Raw genomic sequence first — 25,400 nt, forward strand, 5'->3', positions numbered from 1 at the left:
CTAAATGTGGACCAACAACTGTTTGCTGATGTTTTTGTTCCATAGTCGTACCTCTCATTTTGTCCACAGTAGTGATGATCTCAGCCAGGGCGAACATCAGTGCTCTGTCCTCCATTGGGCTTCCTTCCTTCAAGCTGAGCTTCTTTCTCTCTGCTTTCCGCCGGTTCTTCGATGATCTCCTGCGAGCACGTTGACAAACATTCCATCAGTAACAAAGCTGAAGTATTTTCCAGCTGGGCTACGCTTGACAAACTCTTAAGGTGGAAGCGGCTGGCTTACGAGGAGATGCGGGAGTTACTGTGAGAGTATTTGGAATTGGTCATCACACTGCTGGCTTCAGAGTAAAGCTCAGCGTCAGCACAGTCTGGACCGTCTTCGTCTGGTGAGGCGGACAAAAGGTCGGGTCACAACACGTTCACGTTAGATAACACAAAAACCGCTAATTCAGTCCGATTCTCACCGAGCATGTCCAGTCTGGCTTTCTCTTTCTGCTCTCGAACCACAGCCAGGCGGGTCTTGTGTCGGGTGAAAGTCCCAACCTGAGCCTCCAGGAAGGAGGTTTGGGTGTTTACAGCTGATGGAAAACATCAACATGCTAAGACTATGCCCTCTTTGTATGGCTGCCCTCTTTCTTAGTAGCATGGTTCAATAAAATAAGAGACTGAACTTCTCTTACCTTCTAATATGGCGGGTTTCAGGTTGGTTTCAGTGATGTCCTGTCTGTTGTGCATGTAAATCTGAGGCAGGCAGAGGAAATATTTGTGTTCTATTGTGTAAAAAGAAAGGTGAAGGCAAAGTGAAAAGGCCCAAGAGATGGCGGTTTATTTACTGACCAATCGGAGTGCCTCCTCCCAGGATGCCCCAGTGATTAGAGCTAAGATGGCTTCCTCACAGTCCTGTGGGAATAAAGGAAAATCAGGCATTCAGACCTTGGCTAGCAACTGCAGGCAGGAAGTGCTACACTGCTGGATGATCTTTAGCTGTATCAGAATTTCTCAGGTTGGTCATGGCTGCAGAAGAGCTTACTTTAGCATACTGGTCCAACAGCAGAGCAGCTTCTGAGTAGCGCCTCTGTTCATTCAGCTTCTCTACAAAGGAACAAAGCAGAAACATTCACTGGACATATAATCCAGCAGCGATGTGGCTTCTTGACTTTCCACTTAATCTCCAGGTCACATGACCACCTGTTCTTATGATTACCTGCCAGGTCTCTGGCCAGCAGAGCTAACTGGTCGGGTGGTAGCGGTATCTGCTGCGCCACGCAGATGGCGTTCCTCCAGCTGGAGCTGGTGGCAAAAGCTTGCAGGGCCCGTGCTGGCTCTCCACATCGCCAAAGGAGCAGGCCGGCCTGCTCCGCCTGCTGCTGCTCCACCAGGTGCTCGGCGTAGGCACAGCTCAGTGTCTTGAGGTCAAAGAGCAAAGTGTCAAAATTAACTAGCATATAAACACAAGACCGGGTGAACAGGTGAGCGCTTTCTACGGGTGAATTTATGCGTGTGACCTTATTCACAGCGTAAAGTGCCACAGTGAGATTTGAAATGAGGTTTGATTATCGAAGAATGTAAAATAAATTCTCTATTTATATTTGTGTTAATTTCATCCATTAGACTTTGCTCGGTGCCTTTTTATTCTTAAAAATGTTTTTAAGACATTTGTAGTCTGATTTCTCTTCTTTAAATTACCTCTAATAATAAAATAAAAACTTTTTAAAATTGTTCTCCTTTTCTTTAAATTAAGAAAAAACTTTTATATTTAATGTCTTAAGATCTGTCCAGCTTTCATCCAAAAGGCTTCGGTGTCTTTAACTCAAACTGAACCTCACGTAACCCAAGACGTGGCTCACTGCAGTCACAGAGGCCACGGTGTGATGCGAGTGTGGGCCAAATCGCCTGGTAAAGCATCTCAAGTCTGTGTTATACTTCAACACCTCTGTTTGATGATGGTCAATCACAGTGGATCTACATGGCCTCTTTTGCTTAAACCACGTGTCGTGTCTACTCAGTCCAAAATGTAAACATCTGCACTTAAAGGAAAGAGGAGAGTACAGCTGAGTCCTGGGCCTCATGTTGTGCCGTGGCTGTTCAGTCTCTCCTATGTAAAAGGTCCAAACGCTCCTCCCTGCACTGCACAGCATACAAGGAGACAACCCTGCAAGGGGTTAAATACCTGAGAGTCAGTGTTTACAGCTGTATGAGGTGAAATGTTTCAAATGTTTCACTCCATCCAGATCTGTGGATGACTGAGAACACAACACTGACAAATTTCACATTTAACAAATTATCTTTTATAAAACTTGAGTCTGGGAAAAACAAGCACAATCTCAACAAAATGCCTCAGTTTTCCCACATCCATCCAGTCATTACAAAGAAATTCCACTAGTAAATCAAAGAGCCCCATCAGCACGGCTCTTTTGGGTTTAACCACCTGACTTTGGTGTGGCATGGCAGACAATGTGGGATGTCTTTGTCAGACAAAAGGCTGTAAAACTGACAAAGAATCAGACCTCTGGCCTGGAAATAATAAACAGCTCAGAAAGCCTCTTTCATCGTGATTTAGCCTTGATGATTTTTATGCCATTTTATTTTCCATTTTTTCTGCAAAACTATCCTCGGGGCCAGATTAAACCCTTCTGTGGGTGTATGTTTGTCATTCCTGGTATTAGTGATTCGAAAAACTATGATCAGTGTCATGAATGCATGTGTCATGTTGCAGTGTTTGGGTTCAGCTCGACACGGACCTGAAACAGTCCTGAGCTGTGTGCGTACCTTGTAGTGAGCGCTGTCTGCTGAGTACAGTCTCAGAGCTTCACTGTAGAGCTTCTGTTCCTTCACGAGCTGCAGAGCTTCAGGAAAATGTTCCTCTCCTGTACAAAAACACTCATCATGTAACTTAAAAAGATTCTGGCAGAGTTTCCAAAAACAGCAACTCTCAGTAAGATAAGACCAAGCTGACAGGCACAAGCGGACTGACCACACTTGCTGAGATGGTGCAGGGCCTTTCTGTAGCGCTTCAGGTGTTTGTCGATGGTGTAGCGCTGGTAGTTTGGCTCCAGGCTCTTCAGCATGTTCAAGAAAGGCAGGTACTCTTTGGGGTCCTGCAGGGATTGAGGAGATAGCAACATGAATCAGCTGTATCCTTACTCTATACACAATGTGAAAGATTAACCTTTCTGTTGCTGCACAAAAAATAAAGATCTCAAAACTTTGGACATGGAAAAGTCTTTAATTCACACCAAATTTACTGATACTCTTTCCCCTGATTACACCACAGGCTCTCAGAGCATTAAAGTCTCCTGTTTAATGTTTGAAAAAAAAAAAATCAAATGGTCTATCATTATTAGAAATAATGTAAAACGTATTTTAAATAACACATCCTGATGATCCACTAACTTATTTACTGATCTCACTATCAACGATTCTGTATAAAGTATATAGTATATCATGGCACTGAGGTAAAGTCTGGTGGTTCCTCTTCCCCTGCAGTCTCCTACCTTCTGGGATTTCTCCGCCACCATGAGTACGAGGTCAAAGTCGTATGTTCCCAGCGAGTAGTCATAAAGGTCGTTGACATTGACGAGGAAGAGGAGGTACTTTAACGCCTCCTCAGCACTCACAGCACCAGGAGCTTTAGGAGGGTTCTCTAAATAGGAATGCACACACAGAGCACTGAGTGAAGGATCAGAGCAAGTACAGACAGAAAGGTCATCGATGGGTCTAAGGTGTGCTCACCTCGAAGCTCGTGGACCTTCTGCAGAGCAATTTCCAGCTCAGGAACAGTCTTCTTCACATATGCAGTAAGGATGGACAGACAGAACCTGAAAGGAGAATTGTTTTATGTCCCACTGCTCCCATCAAATGATCCAATTGCTGAACATTTCTAATCCTTCCTAGTTTTACTTTCAGCTATTTTAAGATCGCAAATAGTACAGTTTGTTACATTAATATGTTTACTATCATTTAAGAAAAAAAAGATTTCACTGACTTGTTTGGATCCATTGAATCCATGACACTCCGTAAAGCATCACACACCACGTCCACTTTCTTCTGCTTCGAGGCAGGCTGAGGCTGGACCGGGCTGCTTTCAGAACGGGGGTACATACTACCGGTCGTATCCTCCTCTCTGAGTAAAAAACGGAAGAAATTTTTTTTTTTGTTTAAATAAAAATAAAAAACAAACTGCAACCTTCAGGGATTAAAGATCGAAACAAATGCACAAATAATAAGAAACTGCAGTTCCTAAAATGTCCACTTGAGGCTCCAGCAGTGAGTCAGTCCCCGTAGACGCCCATGTTAAAATCTCTTTACAGCAGAAATAAACATGTTTACAGCCTGATACAAAACTGTTTTGATCCAGGCATCCATCTTTTCACGTATGGCCAATTTACAGTCACCAGTTAAACCAATATGCAAGTCTATGGGCTGTGGGAGGGAACTGGAGTGCCCGGAGAAAACCCACAAACAAAGGATCTAACAAATAATATGACTCAATGGGAACGAACATCCAATATTTTCAGCTTTATTAAATTCTAGTATTTTAATTAATCAGTTAGTACTAATTAGCAGGCATCTGTTTCTATGCACTGCACCAATACTAAACATTCTTTTCCAATAGGATAACTTGTGGCTGAAATGTTGATGCCAAGTCTTTAAAATGCAGTAAAAACAGCAGTTTTTAAAAACAGCAGGTGATGTCACACCATACAGTCATTTTTCTTTTAAGGTGAGAATGTATTCCTTTGACCTCTTTGAAAAGTCTTACTTGAGTTCAGTGAGGAAGAGGTTGATGTGGTTGATGGAGCTGAGCTGTTTGATGAAGGTCTCTATGTTCTCCAGGAAAGCCTTTGAAGAAAAATAACATTGTTTTTACTCATTCACAGCCTTGTTATAGCTTAGAAACATCCACCCATCCATCCGTCTTTCAGTGTCTATGCACAGAAACCTCCTGCAGCTTCTCTGGCTTTGCAATATATTCACATCATTTTTGGTGACTAATAGTAGATATTACTATATACTTTAGCTTCATTTTAAATAAACTGCCTGCCCTGAACATTAAAGGAAAATAAAAAGTTATAAAACTACACATAAAGACGCAGAACAAACCTTTGGGTTGTGATCATAAATGAAGTTCAGGTTGATCCTCAGCTTCCTCATGCATTCAAAGGCGTCTCTGAATTTCAAACTGATTATAAAAAAAACAAGTTGAATGTTTTCAGTCTTAACACATTATTTATAAGATTTATTTAATTAATTTAAAGGGTTTAAAAAAAAAGGTAATGGAACAGATCATCACAGCCTGGGAGCAGAAGGTTGTTGCTGAGATTTCGGCTACAGTATTTAGAGGTGTGATGTCTGGTTCTCAAACTTTTTGGAAGTGTAGAAAGGGAGACATTTTTAAAAGCTCTTCTTCAGAAATGTCAGGTGCACATATGTTTACAGTCATTTGTACTCTCAGATCCCGCATGAACTGTGTACTAAAACTTTCTAAATTCTTCCAACTGTTTCATAGCAACAAACAGAAATAACTTTGAATTTTAGCCATAAACAGAATATATTTTAAAGATAAACTCCATGAATAAAAAGGATCAAAAATTTTAAAAAGAAGGCCATCACCTACGCAAACACGTCTCATTTTTATGATTTAGTGTAAAATGTTTAGTCTTGGCTCTGGATATCAGAACCTTAATGTTCTCTGAAAGAACATAACAAGACGATCTCAAACGCACCTATCCAGCCACTTCCTGAGCTGAGCCAGCACCAGCGCTCTGTGATGTATGGTCTCCAAATTCCCACGAGGCATCTGGATGGACACAATTTAAATCAAAATCCCCACACGTTTGAAGGCATTTTTGAGAGTCAAAATATGGTTCCCTTTCAGTCGATTCACTCGGTACAACACATAAGTATGGGATATCACGCCCTCGCGTGTCCTGGCTGAAGAAACCTTTATTCACGCCTTTACGGCAGATGACGTGTGATGACACGCGCAAGGCCCCGCCCGCACATATAGCCGCTGCCATCACCGTCATCCCTCAGTTCTTACGCTCTTCACCTCGCTGAGAACACCTCTGCTGAGTTGGGCTAGCTAGCTACTGCTAGTTAGCTCCGTTGTCTGCCAACTTGAACCTAGCTTAACTGCCCCTGTTGGTGTTAGCCTCCACCGCCCAGCTGGTGCGTAGGCTGCCCGCGGAGCGCTATTTTCAAGTTTTTCTTGTGCAGCGTTTCGCTTTGCGTTTTGGGAATGGACTCCAAACCGAAGCGAGCAAAGCAGAAATCTTCTGTTCGCCCCTGTCCTCAGGGATGTGGTTTCTCTTTGCACGACAGCGACCAGCACGATGCCTGCCCTGTCTGCCTGGGGATCGTCCACGCTAGGAGAGCGTTGACGGAGCCCGAAGCTTGTGCGTTTTGTCGCCAGCTCCGACGCTCGACCCTGGAAAGACGGGTGACGTTTGTGGAAAGAGTGCTGGGACGCTCGGCTGTCGCACGGCATGACCCTCTTCTTTCCGAGTCTGGAGCCCCGGCTTCGTCCGAGTCCGAAGACGAAAATTTTCAGGTCGATGTCCCCGCGATTAGCTGGGCTGACCACATGGAATACGTTGACGGGTTAGCCGATGACGGACCGGAACCATGCAGGAGCGCTGACGGGCTTCAGCCTGGGTTGAAGCCCGCCAGCGCTCCCCAGGAAGACGATGACGTGCTGGACATCGGCCTGGACATCCATGGTTTGTCGGAGGATGAGCAGGAGAGCTCATTGTCGACCCAATATGCCGCCGCTGCTGCGCCGGTCGGCCACGATGACACCTCTCTTTTCTCCCTGTTTCGCCGTGCCGCTGAGAAGCTGCAGGTGGACTGGCCCTCTCCTCCACCAGCTCGGAAGCCGTCGCGGTTTGCGGGTTTTTTCCTTCCACCGGAGCCCGCAACGGCCAAAAACTGCCTCCCCATGTTCCCAGACTTTCTCTGCGAGCTAACAGCGTCATGGGACAAACCTCTGTCTACCCGCGTCACTGTGCCCGGCTATGGACAGTACATGGAATTGGACGGCGCCGAGGGAGCTGGTTTAGCTAACCCACCCCCTATGGAGCCGTCTCTGGCTGCTTATCTGGCCCCGTCCCATAACCATGGTGTCGGTGGCCCCGCAACTCTGCCGTCCAAGCACTGCAGATTCTCGGCCTCGCAGCTGGAGAAGATTTATCGGGCTCAGGCCGGCACCGCTCGAGCCATGAGCTCCGTCACCATGCTCCAGACGTACCAAGCAATGTGCCTGGCGGAGCTTGGATCGCTGGTTCCGGAGGACAGCCCGCTGTCACCTCTTCTTAACGAGGTTAGAGTCACCACGGATTACATCCTCCGTGCGTCTCGCTGTGCAGCGCTCTCCCTGGGCAGAGGGATGGCTTCGACAGTGGTGGCGCAGAGGCACCTGTGGCTGACCCTCTCCGACGTCCCTGATAGAGACAGAGCTGTGTATCTGGACGCACCAGCGTCTGCGGCTGGGTTATTCGGACATTCACTTGAAGCCATTCAGGCTAGATTCGATCTGAGGAAGAAGCAGACGGAAGCTCTGCGCGACATCATCCCCAGACGCCAGCCCAAGCCCACTGCTAGCTCTCACAGGCCCGCCGCTCCTCTGACAGCTGGCAAGAGACCGGCGCCCACTGCTGGAGTGGGAGGGCCGCCGGCGAGAGCACGTACTCCGGCCCGAGCTCCACGCCAGTCGGCCTGGGGCAAAGGCCGGGAGACGCAGGGAGACGCTGCTCTTACCCCTCTGTTGCCGCACAAGAGGTGCCGCTTAAGTTCTGTTCAGGTTGTCAGCCCCAGAAGGCGCTGCACTTCCCTATCGCGGTCTCCCAAGCACATAACCCCTGCACACGGTTCAGATGTGTTGAATGTTCAAGCGACCACATCGAGTGTTCCCGCTGTTTTTCATTGTTATGCCCCGGAAAAGGTGCACCCAACAAAATGTATAAATGTACATGTTCCCATGTTGCAATCAATAAAGAGTGTTGTTTACTCTCAAACAATCTCAAATGCTCAACCTGCAGGCGAAATGAGCCAGGTCAGGCAGGGGATGCAGTCCCCTGCAGACACACTGGGGGGCGACGGCGCCCCGCCGTCAGTGCTGCAGGCCAGCCGGCTGGCTGCTCACTTCCCTCAGTGGCGCGCTTGCGCCCCCTCTCCGTGGGTGCTGCAAACCGTTGCCATGGGTTACCGGTTGCAGTTCCGGGTCAAGCCGCCTCGTTTCCAAAGAGTCGTGAACACGATTGTCAACCCCGAGGCAGCCTTGGTACTCAGAGAGGAAATACAGGCGCTATTACAGAAGAGAGCAATACGGGTGGTCCCCGCTTCGGAGACGGACAAAGGTTGGTACAGCCGTTATTTTGTCATTCCGAAGAAAGGGGGAGGGCTTCGTCCCATCCTCGACCTGCGAGTCTTGAACACGTACCTGCGAACGTACAGGTTCAGGATGCTAACACTCAGACAGCTCCTGAGTGCAGTCGGCCCGGGAGATTGGTTTGCGACAATCGATCTAACAGATGCTTATTTTCATGTCGCTATACACCCGAAACACAGGCAGTTTCTGAGGTTTGCGTTCGAGGGCGTAGCCTACGAATACCTAGTGCTGCCGTTCGGGCTGTCGCTCGCTCCCCGCACCTTTACGAAATGTGCCGAGGCAGCGCTAGCGCCCCTCAGGAAGAGGGGCATCCGCATCTTGGCCTACCTGGACGACTGGGCTCTCGTGGCTTGCTCCAGAGAACAGGCGGAGACGCAGCTGTCGCGGGTTCTGTCACACATTCAGACACTGGGGTTCTCTGTGAACTTTCAGAAGAGCTCGCTAATCCCAGGTCAACAGATCGCTTTTCTCGGTCTGGAAATATGCTCTCTTTCCAGCCGCGCACGGTTGTCAGAGCACAGAGTGGCCGCGTTTCATCGCTGCCTCGCTCAATTTCAGCTGGGACGCAGACTGCGTTTCCAGACGATATTGCGCTTGTTGGGCATGATGGCATCTATGATCGCCGTAGTGCCGCTTGGGCTGTTGAAAATGAGAGCGTTTCAACGCTGGACTCTCTCTCACCGTTTGTGTGCTTCGCGTCACCTCCGGAGGAGGCTGCCGGTAACTGCGTCTTGCATGCTAGCTCTCCGTCCTTGGAGGGAGCCCGGGCTACTGCACCAGGGCTCTCGGATTGGGAGGGTGTTGTTTCGCAAGGTGGTGTCCACAGATGCTTCCCTAAGTGGGTGGGGAGCGCTGTGCGAGGGTGCGTCAGTGAGAGGGATCTGGTCCGCGGCTCAGCGCCAGCTGCACATCAACCACTTAGAGCTGTTGGCAGTGTTCTTAGCTCTAAAGCGTTTCCGTCCAGTCCTGCAGGGCCAGCATGTCTTAGTCAGGACGGACAATTCAACAGTGGTGTCTTATATAAACAGGCAGGGAGGAACACGCTCTCTTCCCCTGTTGCAGCTGTCTCGCTCTCTGCTGTTATGGTGCAGTGTTCATTTTCTGACTCTAAGAGCCACCCATGTCCCGGGCCACCTGAACCTGGGGCCGGACCTTCTCTCCAGGGGGGGTCCTCTGGTGAGAGAATGGAGGTTACACCCTTCAATAGTGGCTCAGATTTGGGATCTATTTGGCGAGGCGCAAATAGATCTTTTTGCTTCCAGGGTGAATGCTCACTGCCCCCTGTACTTCTCCATAATCGACCACGATGCACCCTTGGGCTTGGACGCGCTAGCGCACCAATGGCCAGACGTGCTCCTGTATGCATTTCCCCCAGTGGAAATGATATCTCCAATTCTGGAGAGGGTGCGTCGGCATTCCCTCTCTCTGATCCTGGTGGCCCCTTGGTGGCCCGCGAAGTCGTGGTATGCAGAAATAATCAGCCTGCTTGCAGCAAGTCCTTGGCAGCTTCCTCTCCGCAGGGATCTCCTCTCTCAGGCGGGGGGGGAAGTGTTTCATCCGCGCCCGGATCTGTGGCACCTTCATGCTTACCTGCTGAGAGGTTAAACTTGGTTGCTAAGGGTCTGCCACCTAGTGTGGTAGCGACGATTCAGAGCGCCAGGGCCTCGTCTACTAGAGGCTTGTACGCTTACAAATGGCGAGCCTTCGAGCGATGGTGCCAGGACCGCCACACTCTCCCATTTCAGTGCTCTATTGTGGATGTTTTGACATTCCTGCAGGAGCTGTTGGATAAAGGCCTTTCGTTTTCAACGATCAAGGTTTATTTAGCGGCTATATCTGCTTGTCATATCGGTTTTGACGGGGTGACACCAGGTGCGCATCCCCTCGCCGTGCGTTTTCTGAAAGGGGTTCGCCGGCTGAGGCCCGTGCTTAAGTCCAGTGTCCCGGCTTGGGACTTGTCTTTGGTGCTGGAGGCCCTTTGTGGCCCTCCGTTTGAACCCGTTGAGTCGGTAGATATGAAACTTCTTTCGTATAAGACCGCATTACTTCTCGCTTTGGCCTCGGCGAAGCGAGTGGGGGACCTTCATGCGCTGTCTGTGCATCCTGCCTGCACACAGTTTTCTCCTGATGGCCGCAAGGTCGTATTGCGTCCGAATGCCGCCTATCTTCCCAAGGTCATGCCTGCATCTTATAGTTCAATGGAGTTTGAGTTGCTGAGCTTTTGCTCCCCTCCTTTTGAATCTGAGGAGCAGAGGAGGGTGCATTCTCTTTGTCCGGTGCGTGCGCTACGCACCTACATTGAGCGCACTCGGGATGTGCGTTTGTGTGACCAGTTGTTTGTCTGCTTCGCTAATCCGAATAGAGGTAGAGCTCTGTCCAGACAGAGGCTGTCCCACTGGATTGTGGAAGCTATCTCGCTGGCATACAGCACCGGAGGTTTTGCGTTGCCCCACGGGGTGGGAGCTCATTCCACCAGGGGGATGGCGACCTCATGGGCTCTTTTTAGAGGGGTGCCTGTGGCTGATATTTGTGCAGCGGCTAATTGGGCGTCGCCGCACACTTTTGTGCGGTTTTATCGGTTGGACGTTACAGCCCCTTCGGTGGCTCATGCTGTCCTTTCTGCTGGGTCTACCACTCACTAAGGATGTGGTGGTCCCGTTCCGGTTCGGTGGCTGCTCTGCGGGGCGTGTATATAGGTCCCATACTTATGTGTTGTACCGAGTGAATCGACTGAAAGGGAACGATTAGTTATGTCTATAACTTCTGTTCCCTGAAGGAGAGGAACGAGGTACAACACAGGGTGGCCCCACTGAGCAGTTGGCTCGGTGAAGAGCGGCTATCGAACTGAGGGATGACGGTGATGGCAGCGGCTATATGTGCGGGCGGGGCCTTGCGCGTGTCATCACACGTCATCTGCCGTAAAGGCGTGAATAAAGGTTTCTTCAGCCAGGACACGCGAGGGCGTGATATCCCATACTTATGTGTTGTACCTCGTTCCTCTCCTTCAGGGAACAGAAGTTATAGACATAACTAATCGTTTTAGTGGCAGGGTTACAATTAGATTATGGTTAGGTTTAGGGTAAGAGTAAGGGTTAGGCATTCATTTTTGATGGTTAGGGTTAGGGTAAGGGGCTATGGGAAACCATTATGTCAATGAAGGTCCTCACTAAGATAGCTGAACGGGCTTGTGTGTGTGTGTGTGTGACCTGCAGAATCACTCTGGTGTCTTGTGGCACCACAGTGACGATCCTGGATCCTCTCTCCACTCGTCTAAGTGTCTCATCATTCTGACCGCCATCGGAGGCTAGAGCCGCCTGCAACCCTGTGGGGTCAAAGTTCACTCAGCTCACCATCACTATTACACACAAAGAAAGAAGACCTTGCTCAGTAAATGAAAAAACATTTATGTCCAAGCTACAGTGAGCTGTAAATGACCAAGCTACTCACTTCTTCTTTATGGAAGAGCCCAGAAACCCATTTGAGTGTATTGGTGATTCATTCTTACAGTCAATAGCCAGAGCTCATGGCTGTAGGTGAACATTTATGTGTGATCCATGTAGAAACATGGATCACACATAACATGGATCATAGATCAAACAGATGGAGTAAATTTCTAGCTCAGCTCCCTCTTCACAACAACAGACCAGTATAGCATCTGTACTACAGACTGATCGCCCACTCTGCTTTTCCCTCAGTTAAGAAAATAAGACCTCAAAGATACTTAAACTCCTCCACCTGTGGAAACAAATCATACTTGACCCACAGTGGGCTCTTTCCCAACTAAAAACCATGACGATTACGATGCACAGTTAGCAGGGATTTATGCTTCAGCGGGAAATCTACGCTGTAACCTGACGTGCACCTCTTGAGAAATATTACTACACTCTGGGTCAGCGCAGCCCACAACTACAGTGATGAGCCTGTTCAGTGCAATTCATCCTGATCCTGCACATTTCCCGCTACTTTTTCACTGCAGTTTTTGAATTTTTCAATAAGAGATTAACGATCATCACAACAGAATAAGAAAAGAAAATTATAGCATCAATATAAAGACTCACAAATGTCAGCAGATTCCTGCTAAAAAGATCAGAATTGATGTGAGGGAATGTACAAAGAAGGGGAAAAACCTGAGGGACAAATATGTCTGCCTTAAAAAAGAAAAACTGCACAAAGCAAATGGAGTGGACCCAGGAAGGGAAAAAACAAAATTAAAGGAAAAAAACAAACAAACAGCATTTTATTTGTTTTTAATTGGCTGGTACTGTATATAAAACACTAGAAAAAGACCACATGATAATTAGGCCTTAGCTTCCCTGGGACAAGGTTGTGACTGGAGCCTAAAGGGCAAGTGTCTGGAGTCTAATACCCAAAAGGTTTCTGAGCGCATAGAAGTGTTCAGTCCCCTCACTTCCAACCGTCCCCCAGCCTCAGTAAACACTTACTGACAGGTTTATGAGCTCAAAGCACTATTTTCAAGTTCATTTAGTAAATATGGTCCTTGTTACATAAACCATGGTATGATCACACAGCCAGTGTGCAATGTTAAAACACCAAGATGATGACACTGAAAACACTCAGAGGCTTCTATCCACCTGGGCCCTATTTCAGGAAGCCGGTTTAGTGCAAACTCTGAGTAAGTATACCCTGAGTTAACGAAAACTCTGGGTTTTCGGTTTCACAAAGCGAGTTTAGATTAATTCTGAGTGAGTTACTATGACGACACACTCCGTGAAGCTAACCTGCCCCCTAGCAGGTTTACTTCAACTAACCCTGACTGTCTCCGCCCCTTTGTCAGAAACCCGACTGTAGGAAGTGTCAGACATGGCGTGCCCCTTCCTTGAAGAGCCAGTAGATCGTGAAGCCCAAATTCTCCGCAGAGCTCTCCGCCGGGAGAGAGTGATCAGAGCGCGTTTGGACATTTTATCATTTCCTGATGATTTCCTGTGTGAACGTTACCGTTTTTCAGCACAATCTATAATTTATTTGAATAACATCCTCAGGCCATATATTGCTCATGTGACACATCGCGGACATCCTCTCAGTTCATTACATATTATCTGTATTGCACTTCGGTTTTTTGCAAACGGGAGCTTTCTGTATAATATTGGTGACGCTGAGCACGTTTCCAAGGCTACCGTCTGTCGGGCAGTCAGGAATGTTACAGTTCCACTGAAACGTCTCCTGTACTCGTTTGTGGTGTTCCCCGGTCATAGACCCACAAGATTTATCAAAGAGGGATGCCACAAAATTGCAGGTAGCAGGATGAACGAAACTTAATTCATGATGTGGTGATACTTGAACTACTACTTAAATTTTACATTTATTTTCAGGGTTCCCAGGCGTGATTGGCTGTATAGATGGCACTCACATTCCAATCATTGCTCCTTCAGTAAATGAAGGAGACTATGTGAACAGGAAGTCTTTCCACAGCATTAATGTGCAGGTACATAGTTCCCTGTAGCATTTCAAACTAACAAATTATTTCATTATAGTAATGGATGCTAATTTGTGTTCTCTGCACTGTGAAGATCATATGTGATGCTGCCAACATTATCACAAATATGGAAGCCAACTCCTCAGCCTCTGTGAGTGGTGGTGGTGGAGGACCTCCACCTGTTTTTCGGGCCTCCGCTTTTTTTTTTCTGTTGGCTATAACGGGTCACATTTGAGCATACAGAGTAAGCAAATATGTACTTGTAATGTGCTCAGATAATTTCAATAAGTGCTTACAGAGGGGAAATTAATGTAGCCTCTAACTGCAATTGATTTACATGGGACAAACAGACCAAGCACTATGGCTCATAATACAATTACACCTTACCTGTTTGGACTATATTTTTATATTTCATTTTTACTTGCTGCCAGGAACGTTTGGGGCCTGTTGGGTTGCACCTGCGCTCACGTCACATCACAAAATAAAATGTATAAAATATAAAATAAAATAACATATGATAAAATAACGTGTTAAATGGGTGGAAATCCCTAGATCAATGTTTAAATTAACACTCACGCATTGACTCTGTCGGCTATGTTTTGCCATGCATGCTCCCTTTCTTTTGCAGCTGAGGCTGTGTTACTTTTTTTCCGCAAAACTTGCATGTTATCGGCATATGCTGCCATCAGAATTTCGGCCTCAAGCGCTGTAAAATACATTGACCGCGCCTTCTTTCCCTCCGTCTCCATGGTGACTCGCTTAATCTGTGCTCCACTAATCAGGGCTTTATGTATCCTCGTGCGCGCGTTTAACTTGGGGTTAAAGCAACTCCGCGTTGATTGAACTAATTGTTATCAGCCTTTCTGAAACCGAATATTCCGAGTTGGACAGGTCGGGGTTACTCAACCCTGAGTATCGTTTTTCACTCTGAGTTTTCTAAACCGGCTTCCTGAAATAGGGCCCTGGTCATGAACCATCATGATTGTTACTTTCACACCTGGGCCCGTATCCCTAAAGAATCTTTGTGCAAAAAGTGGCTCCTAGCGGCCAAATTCTAAGAAAATTCTCAGAGTCATGACGTTTTCTTAGAATTTCCCCTAAAAGTGACACAACAATCCCAGTTAATATAAAAGCTATTCCTCAAGATTCCTAGCGCTTAAAAGGGCTCCTAAGGCGAGATCTGCTAAGAGCAGGGAAGAGGACTTTTAGTGGCTTAGGAGTTCCCCTAAGCAGCTGCACAAAATGGCCAACAGAAGAGGCAGGAGAGATGTCCTGCAAACACTGGATGACAGGGAATTATTGAGATGCTACAGATTGGATCGTGCAGGAATCATGTTTGTGGTGGATCTCCTTAGAGATGCAATTACTTCACCAACTCGACGCCACAACGCTATTACACCGGAGACGAAAGTAATCACAACCCCGAGGTATTTGGCAACCGGGAAAATGCAACAATGCAGCAGTGATGACTTGGGTCTGCAATCACAGACATTGCTAAAAGCTGAGCCGTGTTACCCTCGTTAAGACCACACTGGACTTGTAACGTTGTGATTTCTACTTCATTAAGGACAGCCTCTTGAGATAGGCCATCTTGTTTTCAACGGGGTCCATATGGGAGTGAAAGTACAAAATATGCCAGCTAGGATATTAATATGAGCAAATAAGACACGAATCATTATTTGAACAGGGTGTAATGAGTTTAAGTTTTCACATATTTTAGATTCTAATGTTAGGCTATAACCCCTACAGCTTACTATTCATTTTCCAGATATTTTCTTGAATGTGAAATATTATTTACAATTACAGTCAGCATAAGATTAGAGTATATAATATGTTTATTGATTTGAGGGTACATCCTTTGCTCATTATCACCAAAAGCTCATTTCCATCAAACTTGTAGGATCAACCAATCACGGCTTTTGAAATGATGACTCATACCTAGCAACGGGGTCAACCACACCTCCTCACTAAGATAGGATTTTCCATCCATTCCTTGCTCAGAGTTCACTGAAAATGTTCTGGAATCACTTCTAAGCTAAAACTCCTGGCAAGGAATTTTTAGGTTAAGTTAGGAGCTCTCTGAGAGGATTCTCAGAATCTTTAGGGATACGGGCCCTGGTCTCTAAGGCCTATTAAGAGGAGGAAAAACTCCCACCTTTCACTGTGAGCGTGCTCAGCTGGAGGCAGCGGCAGGTGTGTGAGTGCGTGGTGACGAGGAGGAAGTCGTTGCAAATCGCAAAGGAAGAAACACTAGAGGCGAGCTGAAAGTAAGCAGAGACAAATGCACATATTTCTAATAAGCTCTGCTGCTTCTTCACTGCCAATGAAACAAGAAAGAAAAATGCAGACCTCTGAGTCTCCAGCATATAGGTGAGATCTCTCCGTCAAGCCGAGCAGATATTCCTGAGGATGAAAAGCAAAAGCATACATGAGCATCAGGCTTGCAGACTAGAACTTAGAGACAATTACTCATGTAATTAATTACATGCTGGTGAGTTTCTACCTCTCCGCCGATGCTGCAGAGGGCCATCTGGACACAGGGAACAGGAAAGTTGATGCTGCAGCTGCTGGAGTCTTGCCAGTCCTCCACTGATGGCTCTTGACAATCTACACAGAAATATACAGAAATAAAACATTTATTCCTGTAAACTGATACAGCTTCCTTACATGTACAACAAGCTTCAAAGGAAAGTATCAACATGTCAGAAAAATGAAAAAAGGAAAATTAACCCCCCAACCCATGGATCAGTTGCTAAAACGCATGAATAAAGGTACGTTTGCTGACCCCAGATCAGTTTCCTGATCCGTCCATCCTCCAGCTGCAGGGCCACAGTTCCTGTCTGAGAGGAATGAACCACACTGACCACAACACCGTCCACTTCCACCTCAGACCTGAGGCAGAAAATCACTATTAGAAAGATTAATTGTTAATGACATCTGTGACACGCTACAAGCTTTACGGGGCTGCAGGAGGTTTCTTAGTTTGCAGACCTGACAGTGAGGGTATCACCACCATCCTGACTGGGGCGGAGCATCAGCAGGGTGGAGGAGGTTGGCAGCAGACCAGGACTGACACCCAAAAACAGCTCATCCTGCAGCCACAGCAGCTGCCGCAGAGCCAGAGGAACATCCTGAAGAACTGCCGGTCTACAGGAGGGAGAAAAATCTGGGGAAACTCTAGAAACAGCCTAATCAGGTGAAGAAAATGAGAATGTGTGTCTGAAGACTGTGTTACCTGAAGGACTTCTGCAGGATGAGAGGATGAGACACAACCCTGAACCCATCTGCCAATTTGTTTGATTTTTCTCCTGAATCTGGAATCATGCAGGAAGATAAAGTCATGTTTATGAGACAAAAAAAATTTAAGACACAGTCACATAGGTCTTCTTCTAGCCACAAAACTTTAAGTATTATGATTTTTTCTTTTAAGTAGGTTGTATTTTCACTTAAATTTAGAAGTTTCATTTTTATTTCAGAAGTAAACGCTCTCTGGTTTTAACATCCGGTAAACATCGCTTTTATGCATTTGATGAATAGATTTTAAAAGGTGTTACATTCTAAAACTACATGAATCCTTAAACTTCAACTTTTTTTCTGAAGGAAAATTAACAGATTAATTTGTTTTTATTAAGCCACCTTGGGTGTAGATTGAAATCTGTCCATCTGCGGTGAATGCTGCCAGTTGATTGGTTCCCTCAGGCTGGCACAGAAAGGTCACCTGGTTAACCGGTGATTTTAACTGGAGCTCGAAGGAACACATGGGAGGAGGAACCACACACTGCCGGAAGGTCGTCACCAAGATTTTTTCTGAGGGGATTTTGGTAAATCTTAACACCATACTGGAATAAATCTACAACTGAGCACCCTCTCATCTTTCATTGACCCTTACCTCCATCAATCACAGCCACGCTGGCGTTGTCAGTGGCGTCCAGTCCGGTGCTCCGTTCTGTTGTCCAGCCCCAGTCGTAGGTGATACTGGTCCAGCTCCGGGTCACCACATGGAGCCGTAGGGGGCGCTCCGGGTCCCAGCAGACACAAACTGGCACCTGAGGGTCTGGTCCAAACTCCAGGCTCTGCTTCAGATACCAGTGGTAGTTTGCCACTGTCCACAGCTGGACTGCAGAGCGAAGACACTTTTTTTGTTTCCTGATTTTCTGACTGACTACAACATGCAACACTCTCCACATTAACGGTATTTTTCCTGTTCCTGCTTCTTAACAAAAATGAGTTTGCAGCTGGTGGCATCTGTGGCAGACAGTTCACTAAATCTGATGGTGAACTTACTGTAAGCGTTGGCCTGTCCGTCCTCTCCAGCACTCATGTCCTCCAACCAGACGACTAAAACAGCGGAGTCACTGTTCCACAGGAGCTCCTTCACCTAAAAACACAAACACAGTGCAATGATCTGATTAAACTCTCCACTGGATCAGAAGCTGCAGTGTTCGTGCAGAAAGAGTGATTTCGATGAGCATGCCTTGGCTTGGGCTTTACTGAGCGGCAAAGCGAAGTCTCCATGCAGCAGCCCATTCTTCTCCATGAACACCACGCTGTGCTTGTTGGGATGGCGCTGAGTGCTTGCTATCAGGCTGCCTGAAGGTCTGAAGCAGACAACAATAAGTGTGCTTCAGATTTATAAAAGTTCTCCAGAGAGAGAAAGGGGGAAAACTAATGAACTAACTTACTTCCAGCAGAGCGCCTGCTCCAGGCCGTTGATGGGCTCGCTGGTGGCTTGCAGGACACCCTCCCTGTTCCAGACTCTGACCTTCCTGGCTCCAGTTTGGGGACAGATGGCACTGACGGCAAAAAGTTGCCCGTCCCCTCGCCACGTCACCCGCGGCCTGTGGTCGTCCCATGATACAGCAGGTTGCACCTCCTGCAGGCACATGATCAAATCATCAACTTGACTTTACAGTTTCTTTTTATAAACTCAAATATTTGAGTAATTAAAAGGGACCTGGATCTTCCTCTGTGCTGCCTGTTTGCCCTCTGAGCCATGAAACTGAGTCTCCTTCTTCCCCCAGCCCACGGTGATGAACTTCCCTGCAAAACAAACTTATGTGGGTGAGCACATCACCGTCTGGTGAACCTGAGTAGCTCCTGATACTCAGCTGGGAGACCACTAATTTTTTTAGAGTCACCGTACCTTCACCAAAATCGTCCTGGTGGATTCCAACCTCTGTGATCGGCTCAAAGTCTTTAGTCATCATGATGATCGTTTCCTGGCCTGTGAACACAAAACACTAGTGACTCAACCACAACACCTATAACTGTGTGTGATCAATAATTACCTAAGCTATGATGTGTCACAAAATTTAAAATAAAAAAAAACTCCAAATATTGAACATTCCATCACAGATGAACTTTTCTTCATCTGTGATGGTTTCTAATCTAAGAAATATTGCTCAATATGGAAATCATCAGCATTTCTGATGATTATATAACATACTGACCAGTAGTGAGAATCACAAGCTCTTCATCAGGACTCCAGCTCATCGAGGTGAGGCCCCTATCAACACTGCCGACGCACTCCAGCTGTGGATCAGAGCACACTTACTGAGGACCCCGATTGTCCTAACTTCTTTCCCCCTGATCATAACCAGAGCTTGAACCTAACTTCAGATTTTTTTGGGGGACACAAGTTTTAAAAATCTGTCTGACTTTGAGCATTACTAACCTGGCAGGTGTTGAGGTTAAAGAGGACGACATCACCACCTGCTGTGGCCAAACATGCAGACTCCAGTTCAGCCAGGTCCTGAAGTCCGACCACAACCCCGCTGCCGTCCTCTGGAAGGAAACCGTCTGCTGTCAAAGAGGCTTCACTGATAACCTGCCGAAGAAAAACGGGGAAGAGCTGAAAGCTTATAAGAAAGACGCCCTGTTCAAGTCCCAAACAGAACAGGTATGAAGAAATTCCAGGTGCACCTTGAGGCAAACATATGTTACACTTAAATATTCAAATTTGGACACTTGAAACACATCCGTCTCCTCACTGAATCACGCTAAACTACACCCTGTTGAGTATTAACAGCACTTCATAGTATTTCCAGTGTGTTAGTGTTACATCATCGCTTCTCACCTGGCCTGTCCGGGGGTCGTACTCTGTGATGCAGTACTGAGAGGCGATAAGCAGCGAGCCGGTGTCCGCCCGCACAGAGAAACACTGGGGCGAGCCTGGACCCTGCAGCTCCGAGCTCCGAAGGCTCTTCAGAAGTTTCAGATTCCTCATTTCACCTCAGGACCTGCCTCCAAGTGCCAAAGGAGACCTGACACAGTATATTTGGTACAAATTAGGCAAAAAATAAATGTTTGGTTGAAAGAGTTTTTACCTAAATTACCACAGATTAAAACCACAAGATCTGTGTTTCAGTTTTAAAACTCAACACTTAATAATATTGGAGGGAAATATAGAATAACTATGCTGAATGTGGAGAAAATGACGTTTGCATTTGTTTTGTTTTACTGGAAAAGTCTCATATCCATTCAACCTCATCTTTTAAACCAGCGTTATTAATTTGAAAGTCTAAAGTGTACAACAAAGAAAGAAATGGATGTTATCAGCTGAAAATTTCATCTAAAGAAGTCACATACTTAGTTTGTTTTTCCCTTTAGTTATATTCTCCATACACATTTTTTAGTTTGCTCTCAAATGAGATGGTACACTCAAAAAAACTAACAATAGAATCAGAAAATATCACATATGAAAAAAATAATGCAGGAACAATTCTACATTTCATAGAAAATAAAAAGTTATTTTTAGTTTTGCCTTATGATGGGAAACAAATCTTAAAAGTGCCCAAACAAATTATAAAATAAAATAATAAAAATAATGTATCCTCATCAATACTGGGTTATTTACGAACGACTGCAACTGTATTTATCAAGGCTATTTTAACTGTTTACATTTCTCCAGATTCATAAACATTAAATATATAAATACACATTCTTGTTTCACATGAGTTTAATTACTATTCAAAGGCGTGAAAATAACTTCGAGCCTCCTTACTGGAATATTTATGTATGTAAGGAATCGTATTAAGCTGTTAGCAAGGTTTCTGAGTCAGGACTGAACGTTTTTTACACATAAACAGTAAAATAAATAAATAAAAGTGATGATGGCAAAAGTTTTTTAAAGACATTTAACATTTTAAACAGCTGGTTTGTTGTCCAGTACTTGCTCAGTGTGAGAGGGATGAAGACGCCGAGGCTACAGGGTGTCCGAAAATGGAACAAGACGTGCTAGCTTGCTTTAAGCTAAAGAAACTTTAATACGCGACGAGAACAAAATAAAACGATAACAAAAATAATAAACCCACCGTGAAAAAACAAGCCGAGGTAAGGAAAATCTCTCCAGTCTCCAACATCAACAACATGCATGTGGCGGTGTCAGACTCACAACCTTTAACCTCTGACGCAGAAACATGAATTGGTGGCTATGTCGCCCCCTAGCGGCGCGGAGGGAATCTAAACGGCTACTGAATATGGAGAAGTTAAAACGATATTGATCTTTTATCACATATTTATTACAATCGTGTGTGTTTTTCTGTGTTTTATGGGAAAAATATTTTGCACTCAAATGGAAATTTCAGGGTTTTATCTAGAAATTTCAACTTCCTAATATTCACTTGTGATTAAAAAATTAATAAATAATTAAAAACTCAGAATTTTGCGTTTTTACAATTAAAATCTGAGATAATACATCAAAGTTTTGCCTTGTGTATGCCAGAAATACTGTTTTGTTTTTATTTGAATTACATTTTATAACTTCTAGTAAGTATAAATGGACACTAGAAGTCTAGTGTATCTTCCTCTTGCTGTTGTAGCTCCTGTTAAACCTTCGGCTGTTGTTTGGTCTGGTAATAACCAACCTTCTTCCACAGATCAGAATCTGTTTGTGACCCACATGTTTCAAGGGATCATGCCCACAAAAAGTGAGATATTCTACTTCTCATGTGTAGACAATTTAAATTTAAACCCATGCAACATCCAGAAGCTGTCACCTCTGCAAGACCAACAGTGCTGCAGATGGGCATAATACTAGAGGCATTACAGAAGCGGATAAGTCCACTACTACATGAGTAGGTTAAAAATCTGGTGGAAGTCAGTTTTATAAACTGCATCGACTGTGGTGCCTCTGACTGTAGTTTGCTTGGACCACGCCCGCCACTGAAAGAGATCACCCACACTCACAATGACAGGTACCCCACCTGAAGAACAGGAGGGATCATGACACCGAGTTGTTATTGAGAGTGTAACTATAAATGAAAGCAAACCTGCACCTTTGCCCCTACTGCCCTGACAGGATCTCTACAGGTTTCTGAAACAGCTCCACGATCTAATACTGCCAAAACATCAAGGCCAAGCATCACCCTCTGGGGCAGAGAAATGAAGTCACCACTAAAGAGGCTGGCTCCAAAAGCGAATCACTTCCCACAGACTCCCATGCTAAAATGGCTCCTCATTAACTGTAACTGTAGGCACTTCAGAAAGAAGTCTGGAAGAAATCTTTGTTGTGATGCTTCACTGAGGAGCAGAAGGAGAAGTTGGTGGAAAAAATCTGTGTCAGAGTGAATAATCTGTAAAGTTACATAATGCAAACCAGAGCAGCAACTTCCTGCTTCCTGCTGTTTTTAAATCTGGAAAATTTGAGGACGCATTTGTTGGAACAACTTAAGCCCACCCTGGAGGTCCAGTTCCAGTCCAGTTCACCTCCTCCAAACTGCTCCTATCAGCCTGCTCACATCTCCTCGTGCAGGTTTAAATTTTCTGCTGTGATGCTTTCCTGCTGATAATCTGCTTGTGTGGGGAAATGAAGAGCAGCTGTCACACAGACATGGACACGTTATGTCTTTGTGCAGAGGGAGTTTAAATGTGGAGTGGTTTCCACTTTCAGATATTCAGATATAAAATCACATCGAACTAAAATAAATCAGTATTTAACCCCAGAAAACAGAAAGTCATTTTTTTTTCTTTTTTAAAGGGCGATCTGAAGCCAGGAACAGACATGTCAGAGACATTTAAGTTCATGGACCAGTAAGAGAAAAAACTGTGACTTCAAACAAAGCCTGGAGAAGAGATCACTGAAGAAACTGTCCGAAATCCTGACCACCCTCTGCACCACAGGCAGCACCAACAGAGTGATTCTGCACATGACAGATACAGGAAATCATTTCACATCCACTAATTCTGTATAATACTGCACATCTGTCCAGCAGAGAATCATCTATTCTTTAATTTTATTGACACATGCATAAATAAAACACCAGACACTTTATTAGGTACACTTTATCAGTGCCAGGTGGAATCCTCTTTTGCCTTCAGACCTAAACTTGACTTTTTACATGTAAAAGTTGACACGACAGCATCACACAGTTGCTGCAGATTTGTAGGCTGCTCGTCCAAAGGTGCTCTGTTGGACAGAGATCTGGTGATTGTGGAGGAAGTTTGAGTACAGTGAACTCGTCGTCATGTTCAACACACCAGTCTAAGATAATCTGAGCTTTGTGACATGGTGCGTCATCCTGCTGGAAGCAGCTGTCAGACAATGGCTACACTGTGGTTCTAAACAGCTGGATGAGGAGTGGTGTTTAAACAATCCTCAGTTGGTAAAGTCTAAAGGACAACATCCCCCACATCATCACACAACCAGCTCTAGCCTGAACCGCTGATCCATGATTTCAAATCCTGAACGTTCCAGCAGAAACTGAGCCTCATTGGCCTGTTTCCTGTTCCTAGCCATCAGGAATTGCACTCGCTGTGATCTTCTGCTGCTGTCCATGTGCGTCGAGATATTGTGTATTCAGAGATGCTCTTCTGCATACCTTGGTTGGAATGAATTGTTATTTACTTATTAGTGGTTACTGTTGCCTTGCTTGAATCAGCCCGTCCTCTGACCTCTGGCATCAATAAGACACTTCTTCTCAGAAAACTGCTTCTCACTGTATATTTTCTCTTTTTCAGATTCTCTGTAAACCTTATAGATAGTTGCTCTGGAAAATTATTTTAGCAGTTTCTGAAATACTCAGATCAGCCAGTCTTTCAAAAACAACCATGCCACATTAAATATCACTTAAATCACATTTTGTCCACATTCTGATGTTTGGTTTGAACATTAACTGTTTATCCTGACCATGTACATGCCTAAAGGCATTGGATACTGCCAAGTGGTTGGCTGAGTGGCTGATTAGATATTTACGTTAGTAAACACTTCAACAGCTGTACCTAATAAAGTAGTCAGTGAATGTGTATGTTTTTTGTTCTTTTTAGATGAGAGGAAAAGGGCAAAGTGAATAACTTCATGTCAGCAGATCTTCTGTGGCCACCATAATCTCGAATCTTTACTGGATACTGATGTTTCTATGTATGATTTAGTAAATATAAGGGAGATGGAAAAGGTGATGGGGTGTCCATTCCTATTCATTTACTTCAGCACACGAGATGAAAATTAAATTAAATTAAAGTTCCTAGCAGCCTTTTTGGCTTTTAGTGCGTGTTTCAAACACAGATTTTTTTTCTTTGTTAAAACCACCCCTGACTGTGTGAGATATTCGTCGGTGTCATCACCATCACGATGAACACAGATGGAAAAACTTCAGCCCTGCCTCAGTTCACAGAGAACACGTGGGCTGACTGTATGAGTTTCAGGAGCTGATGTGAGGAGAAAAATCATGTCATCTGTATGAAGTAATGTCAGAAGACAAATCTGAGCTGCAGCTGTTTAATGCCCGAGAGAGATGGAGGGCAATGAGATCATATGCAAATCTCATATCATCATCTTCATTTTAAATAATCCCTTTTTTTGTGAACCTTAGTGACCTGAACCATCAAACCATGCAGTGGAAACACTCAAAATTACTTCAGGGTCTGAAAGGGAAAAAAGGAAACACACGTGAAGCAAAAACGTGAAACTGATTTCATCCTCACATATTTTATTTGGGATTTCAGAATTTATTCGACCATATTTTCAGTTTTTACAAATCTGTGGAGCCCCTGAGATCTCATAAGGTGACTTTTTTTTTTATCTTACTGGAACAGTAAAACATCTCATGCATTATAAAACCACTAAGTAGTTGCGTGCAGCCCCCAGAGCTCAGCGGGTCAAGTTTTAGTTTTACCTGAAGGCCATACAATGAAATTCATAGACAGGCAGTGTGTTACAGCAAATTATGTCCATGTGAAAGAATTATAAATTGTGGCAAGCGTAGCAAAAACACCGTTATCTATACAAGATAACAACTCTTTCACAAGAAAAGACCATGCAAACCAATTATTATATCATAACAAGTCATTAACTTTGTTCATATTATTAACTCATTTGCGCGAGACAGTGACTGATTTGCACGAGACAGCTCATTTGCATACGACAATAACGAAGGTGACTCCGCTTGCGCGAAATGTGTTCTTTGCACAGGAGAACTCATTCACATGGGATAATGTCTGGTTTGCACGAGATAATAACTGAAAAATCTCAAAATTCAGTGACAAAACACAGACTAACTTTCTGTGTGGAGCTTGCGTGTTCTCCCCGTGTCTGCGTGGGTTTCTTCAGAGTACTCTTGCGTTTTCCCATAGGCCAGAAACAGTT

At 45.2% G+C, this 25,400-nt stretch overlaps 1 protein-coding gene across 1 annotated transcript in view; it reads right to left on the reverse strand.

The window, feature by feature from the left end:
• elp1 (elongator acetyltransferase complex subunit 1) overlaps positions 1 to 21,267 on the reverse strand; it is a 22,740-nt gene extending 1,473 nt beyond the window's left edge. The window contains exons 1-33 of the mRNA XM_026183873.2: positions 21,133 to 21,267; positions 19,896 to 20,082; positions 19,494 to 19,646; positions 19,270 to 19,351; positions 18,963 to 19,043; positions 18,774 to 18,859; positions 18,502 to 18,692; positions 18,294 to 18,417; positions 18,104 to 18,197; positions 17,709 to 17,936; positions 17,456 to 17,626; positions 17,055 to 17,133; positions 16,811 to 16,966; positions 16,605 to 16,711; positions 16,323 to 16,426; positions 16,169 to 16,222; positions 15,975 to 16,080; positions 11,592 to 11,707; positions 5,723 to 5,796; positions 5,100 to 5,178; positions 4,759 to 4,838; positions 3,982 to 4,119; positions 3,729 to 3,814; positions 3,491 to 3,639; positions 2,971 to 3,094; positions 2,766 to 2,863; positions 1,201 to 1,402; positions 1,027 to 1,088; positions 834 to 896; positions 677 to 737; positions 461 to 574; positions 280 to 379; positions 52 to 179 (exon numbers count right to left, since the gene is read on the reverse strand). Of these exons, the coding sequence (XP_026039658.2) occupies positions 52 to 179; positions 280 to 379; positions 461 to 574; positions 677 to 737; positions 834 to 896; positions 1,027 to 1,088; positions 1,201 to 1,402; positions 2,766 to 2,863; positions 2,971 to 3,094; positions 3,491 to 3,639; positions 3,729 to 3,814; positions 3,982 to 4,119; positions 4,759 to 4,838; positions 5,100 to 5,178; positions 5,723 to 5,796; positions 11,592 to 11,707; positions 15,975 to 16,080; positions 16,169 to 16,222; positions 16,323 to 16,426; positions 16,605 to 16,711; positions 16,811 to 16,966; positions 17,055 to 17,133; positions 17,456 to 17,626; positions 17,709 to 17,936; positions 18,104 to 18,197; positions 18,294 to 18,417; positions 18,502 to 18,692; positions 18,774 to 18,859; positions 18,963 to 19,043; positions 19,270 to 19,351; positions 19,494 to 19,646; positions 19,896 to 20,045 (3,640 nt within the window). The 5' untranslated portion in view covers positions 20,046 to 20,082; positions 21,133 to 21,267. The remainder of the gene's footprint in view (positions 1 to 51; positions 180 to 279; positions 380 to 460; positions 575 to 676; positions 738 to 833; positions 897 to 1,026; positions 1,089 to 1,200; positions 1,403 to 2,765; positions 2,864 to 2,970; positions 3,095 to 3,490; positions 3,640 to 3,728; positions 3,815 to 3,981; positions 4,120 to 4,758; positions 4,839 to 5,099; positions 5,179 to 5,722; positions 5,797 to 11,591; positions 11,708 to 15,974; positions 16,081 to 16,168; positions 16,223 to 16,322; positions 16,427 to 16,604; positions 16,712 to 16,810; positions 16,967 to 17,054; positions 17,134 to 17,455; positions 17,627 to 17,708; positions 17,937 to 18,103; positions 18,198 to 18,293; positions 18,418 to 18,501; positions 18,693 to 18,773; positions 18,860 to 18,962; positions 19,044 to 19,269; positions 19,352 to 19,493; positions 19,647 to 19,895; positions 20,083 to 21,132) is intronic.
• Between the last annotated feature and the right edge of the window lie 4,133 nt (positions 21,268 to 25,400).

The sequence above is a fragment of the Astatotilapia calliptera genome, chromosome 2 (assembly GCF_964374335.1).
Source record: "Astatotilapia calliptera chromosome 2, fAstCal68.1, whole genome shotgun sequence".
NCBI classification, from domain to species: domain Eukaryota; kingdom Metazoa; phylum Chordata; class Actinopteri; order Cichliformes; family Cichlidae; genus Astatotilapia; species Astatotilapia calliptera.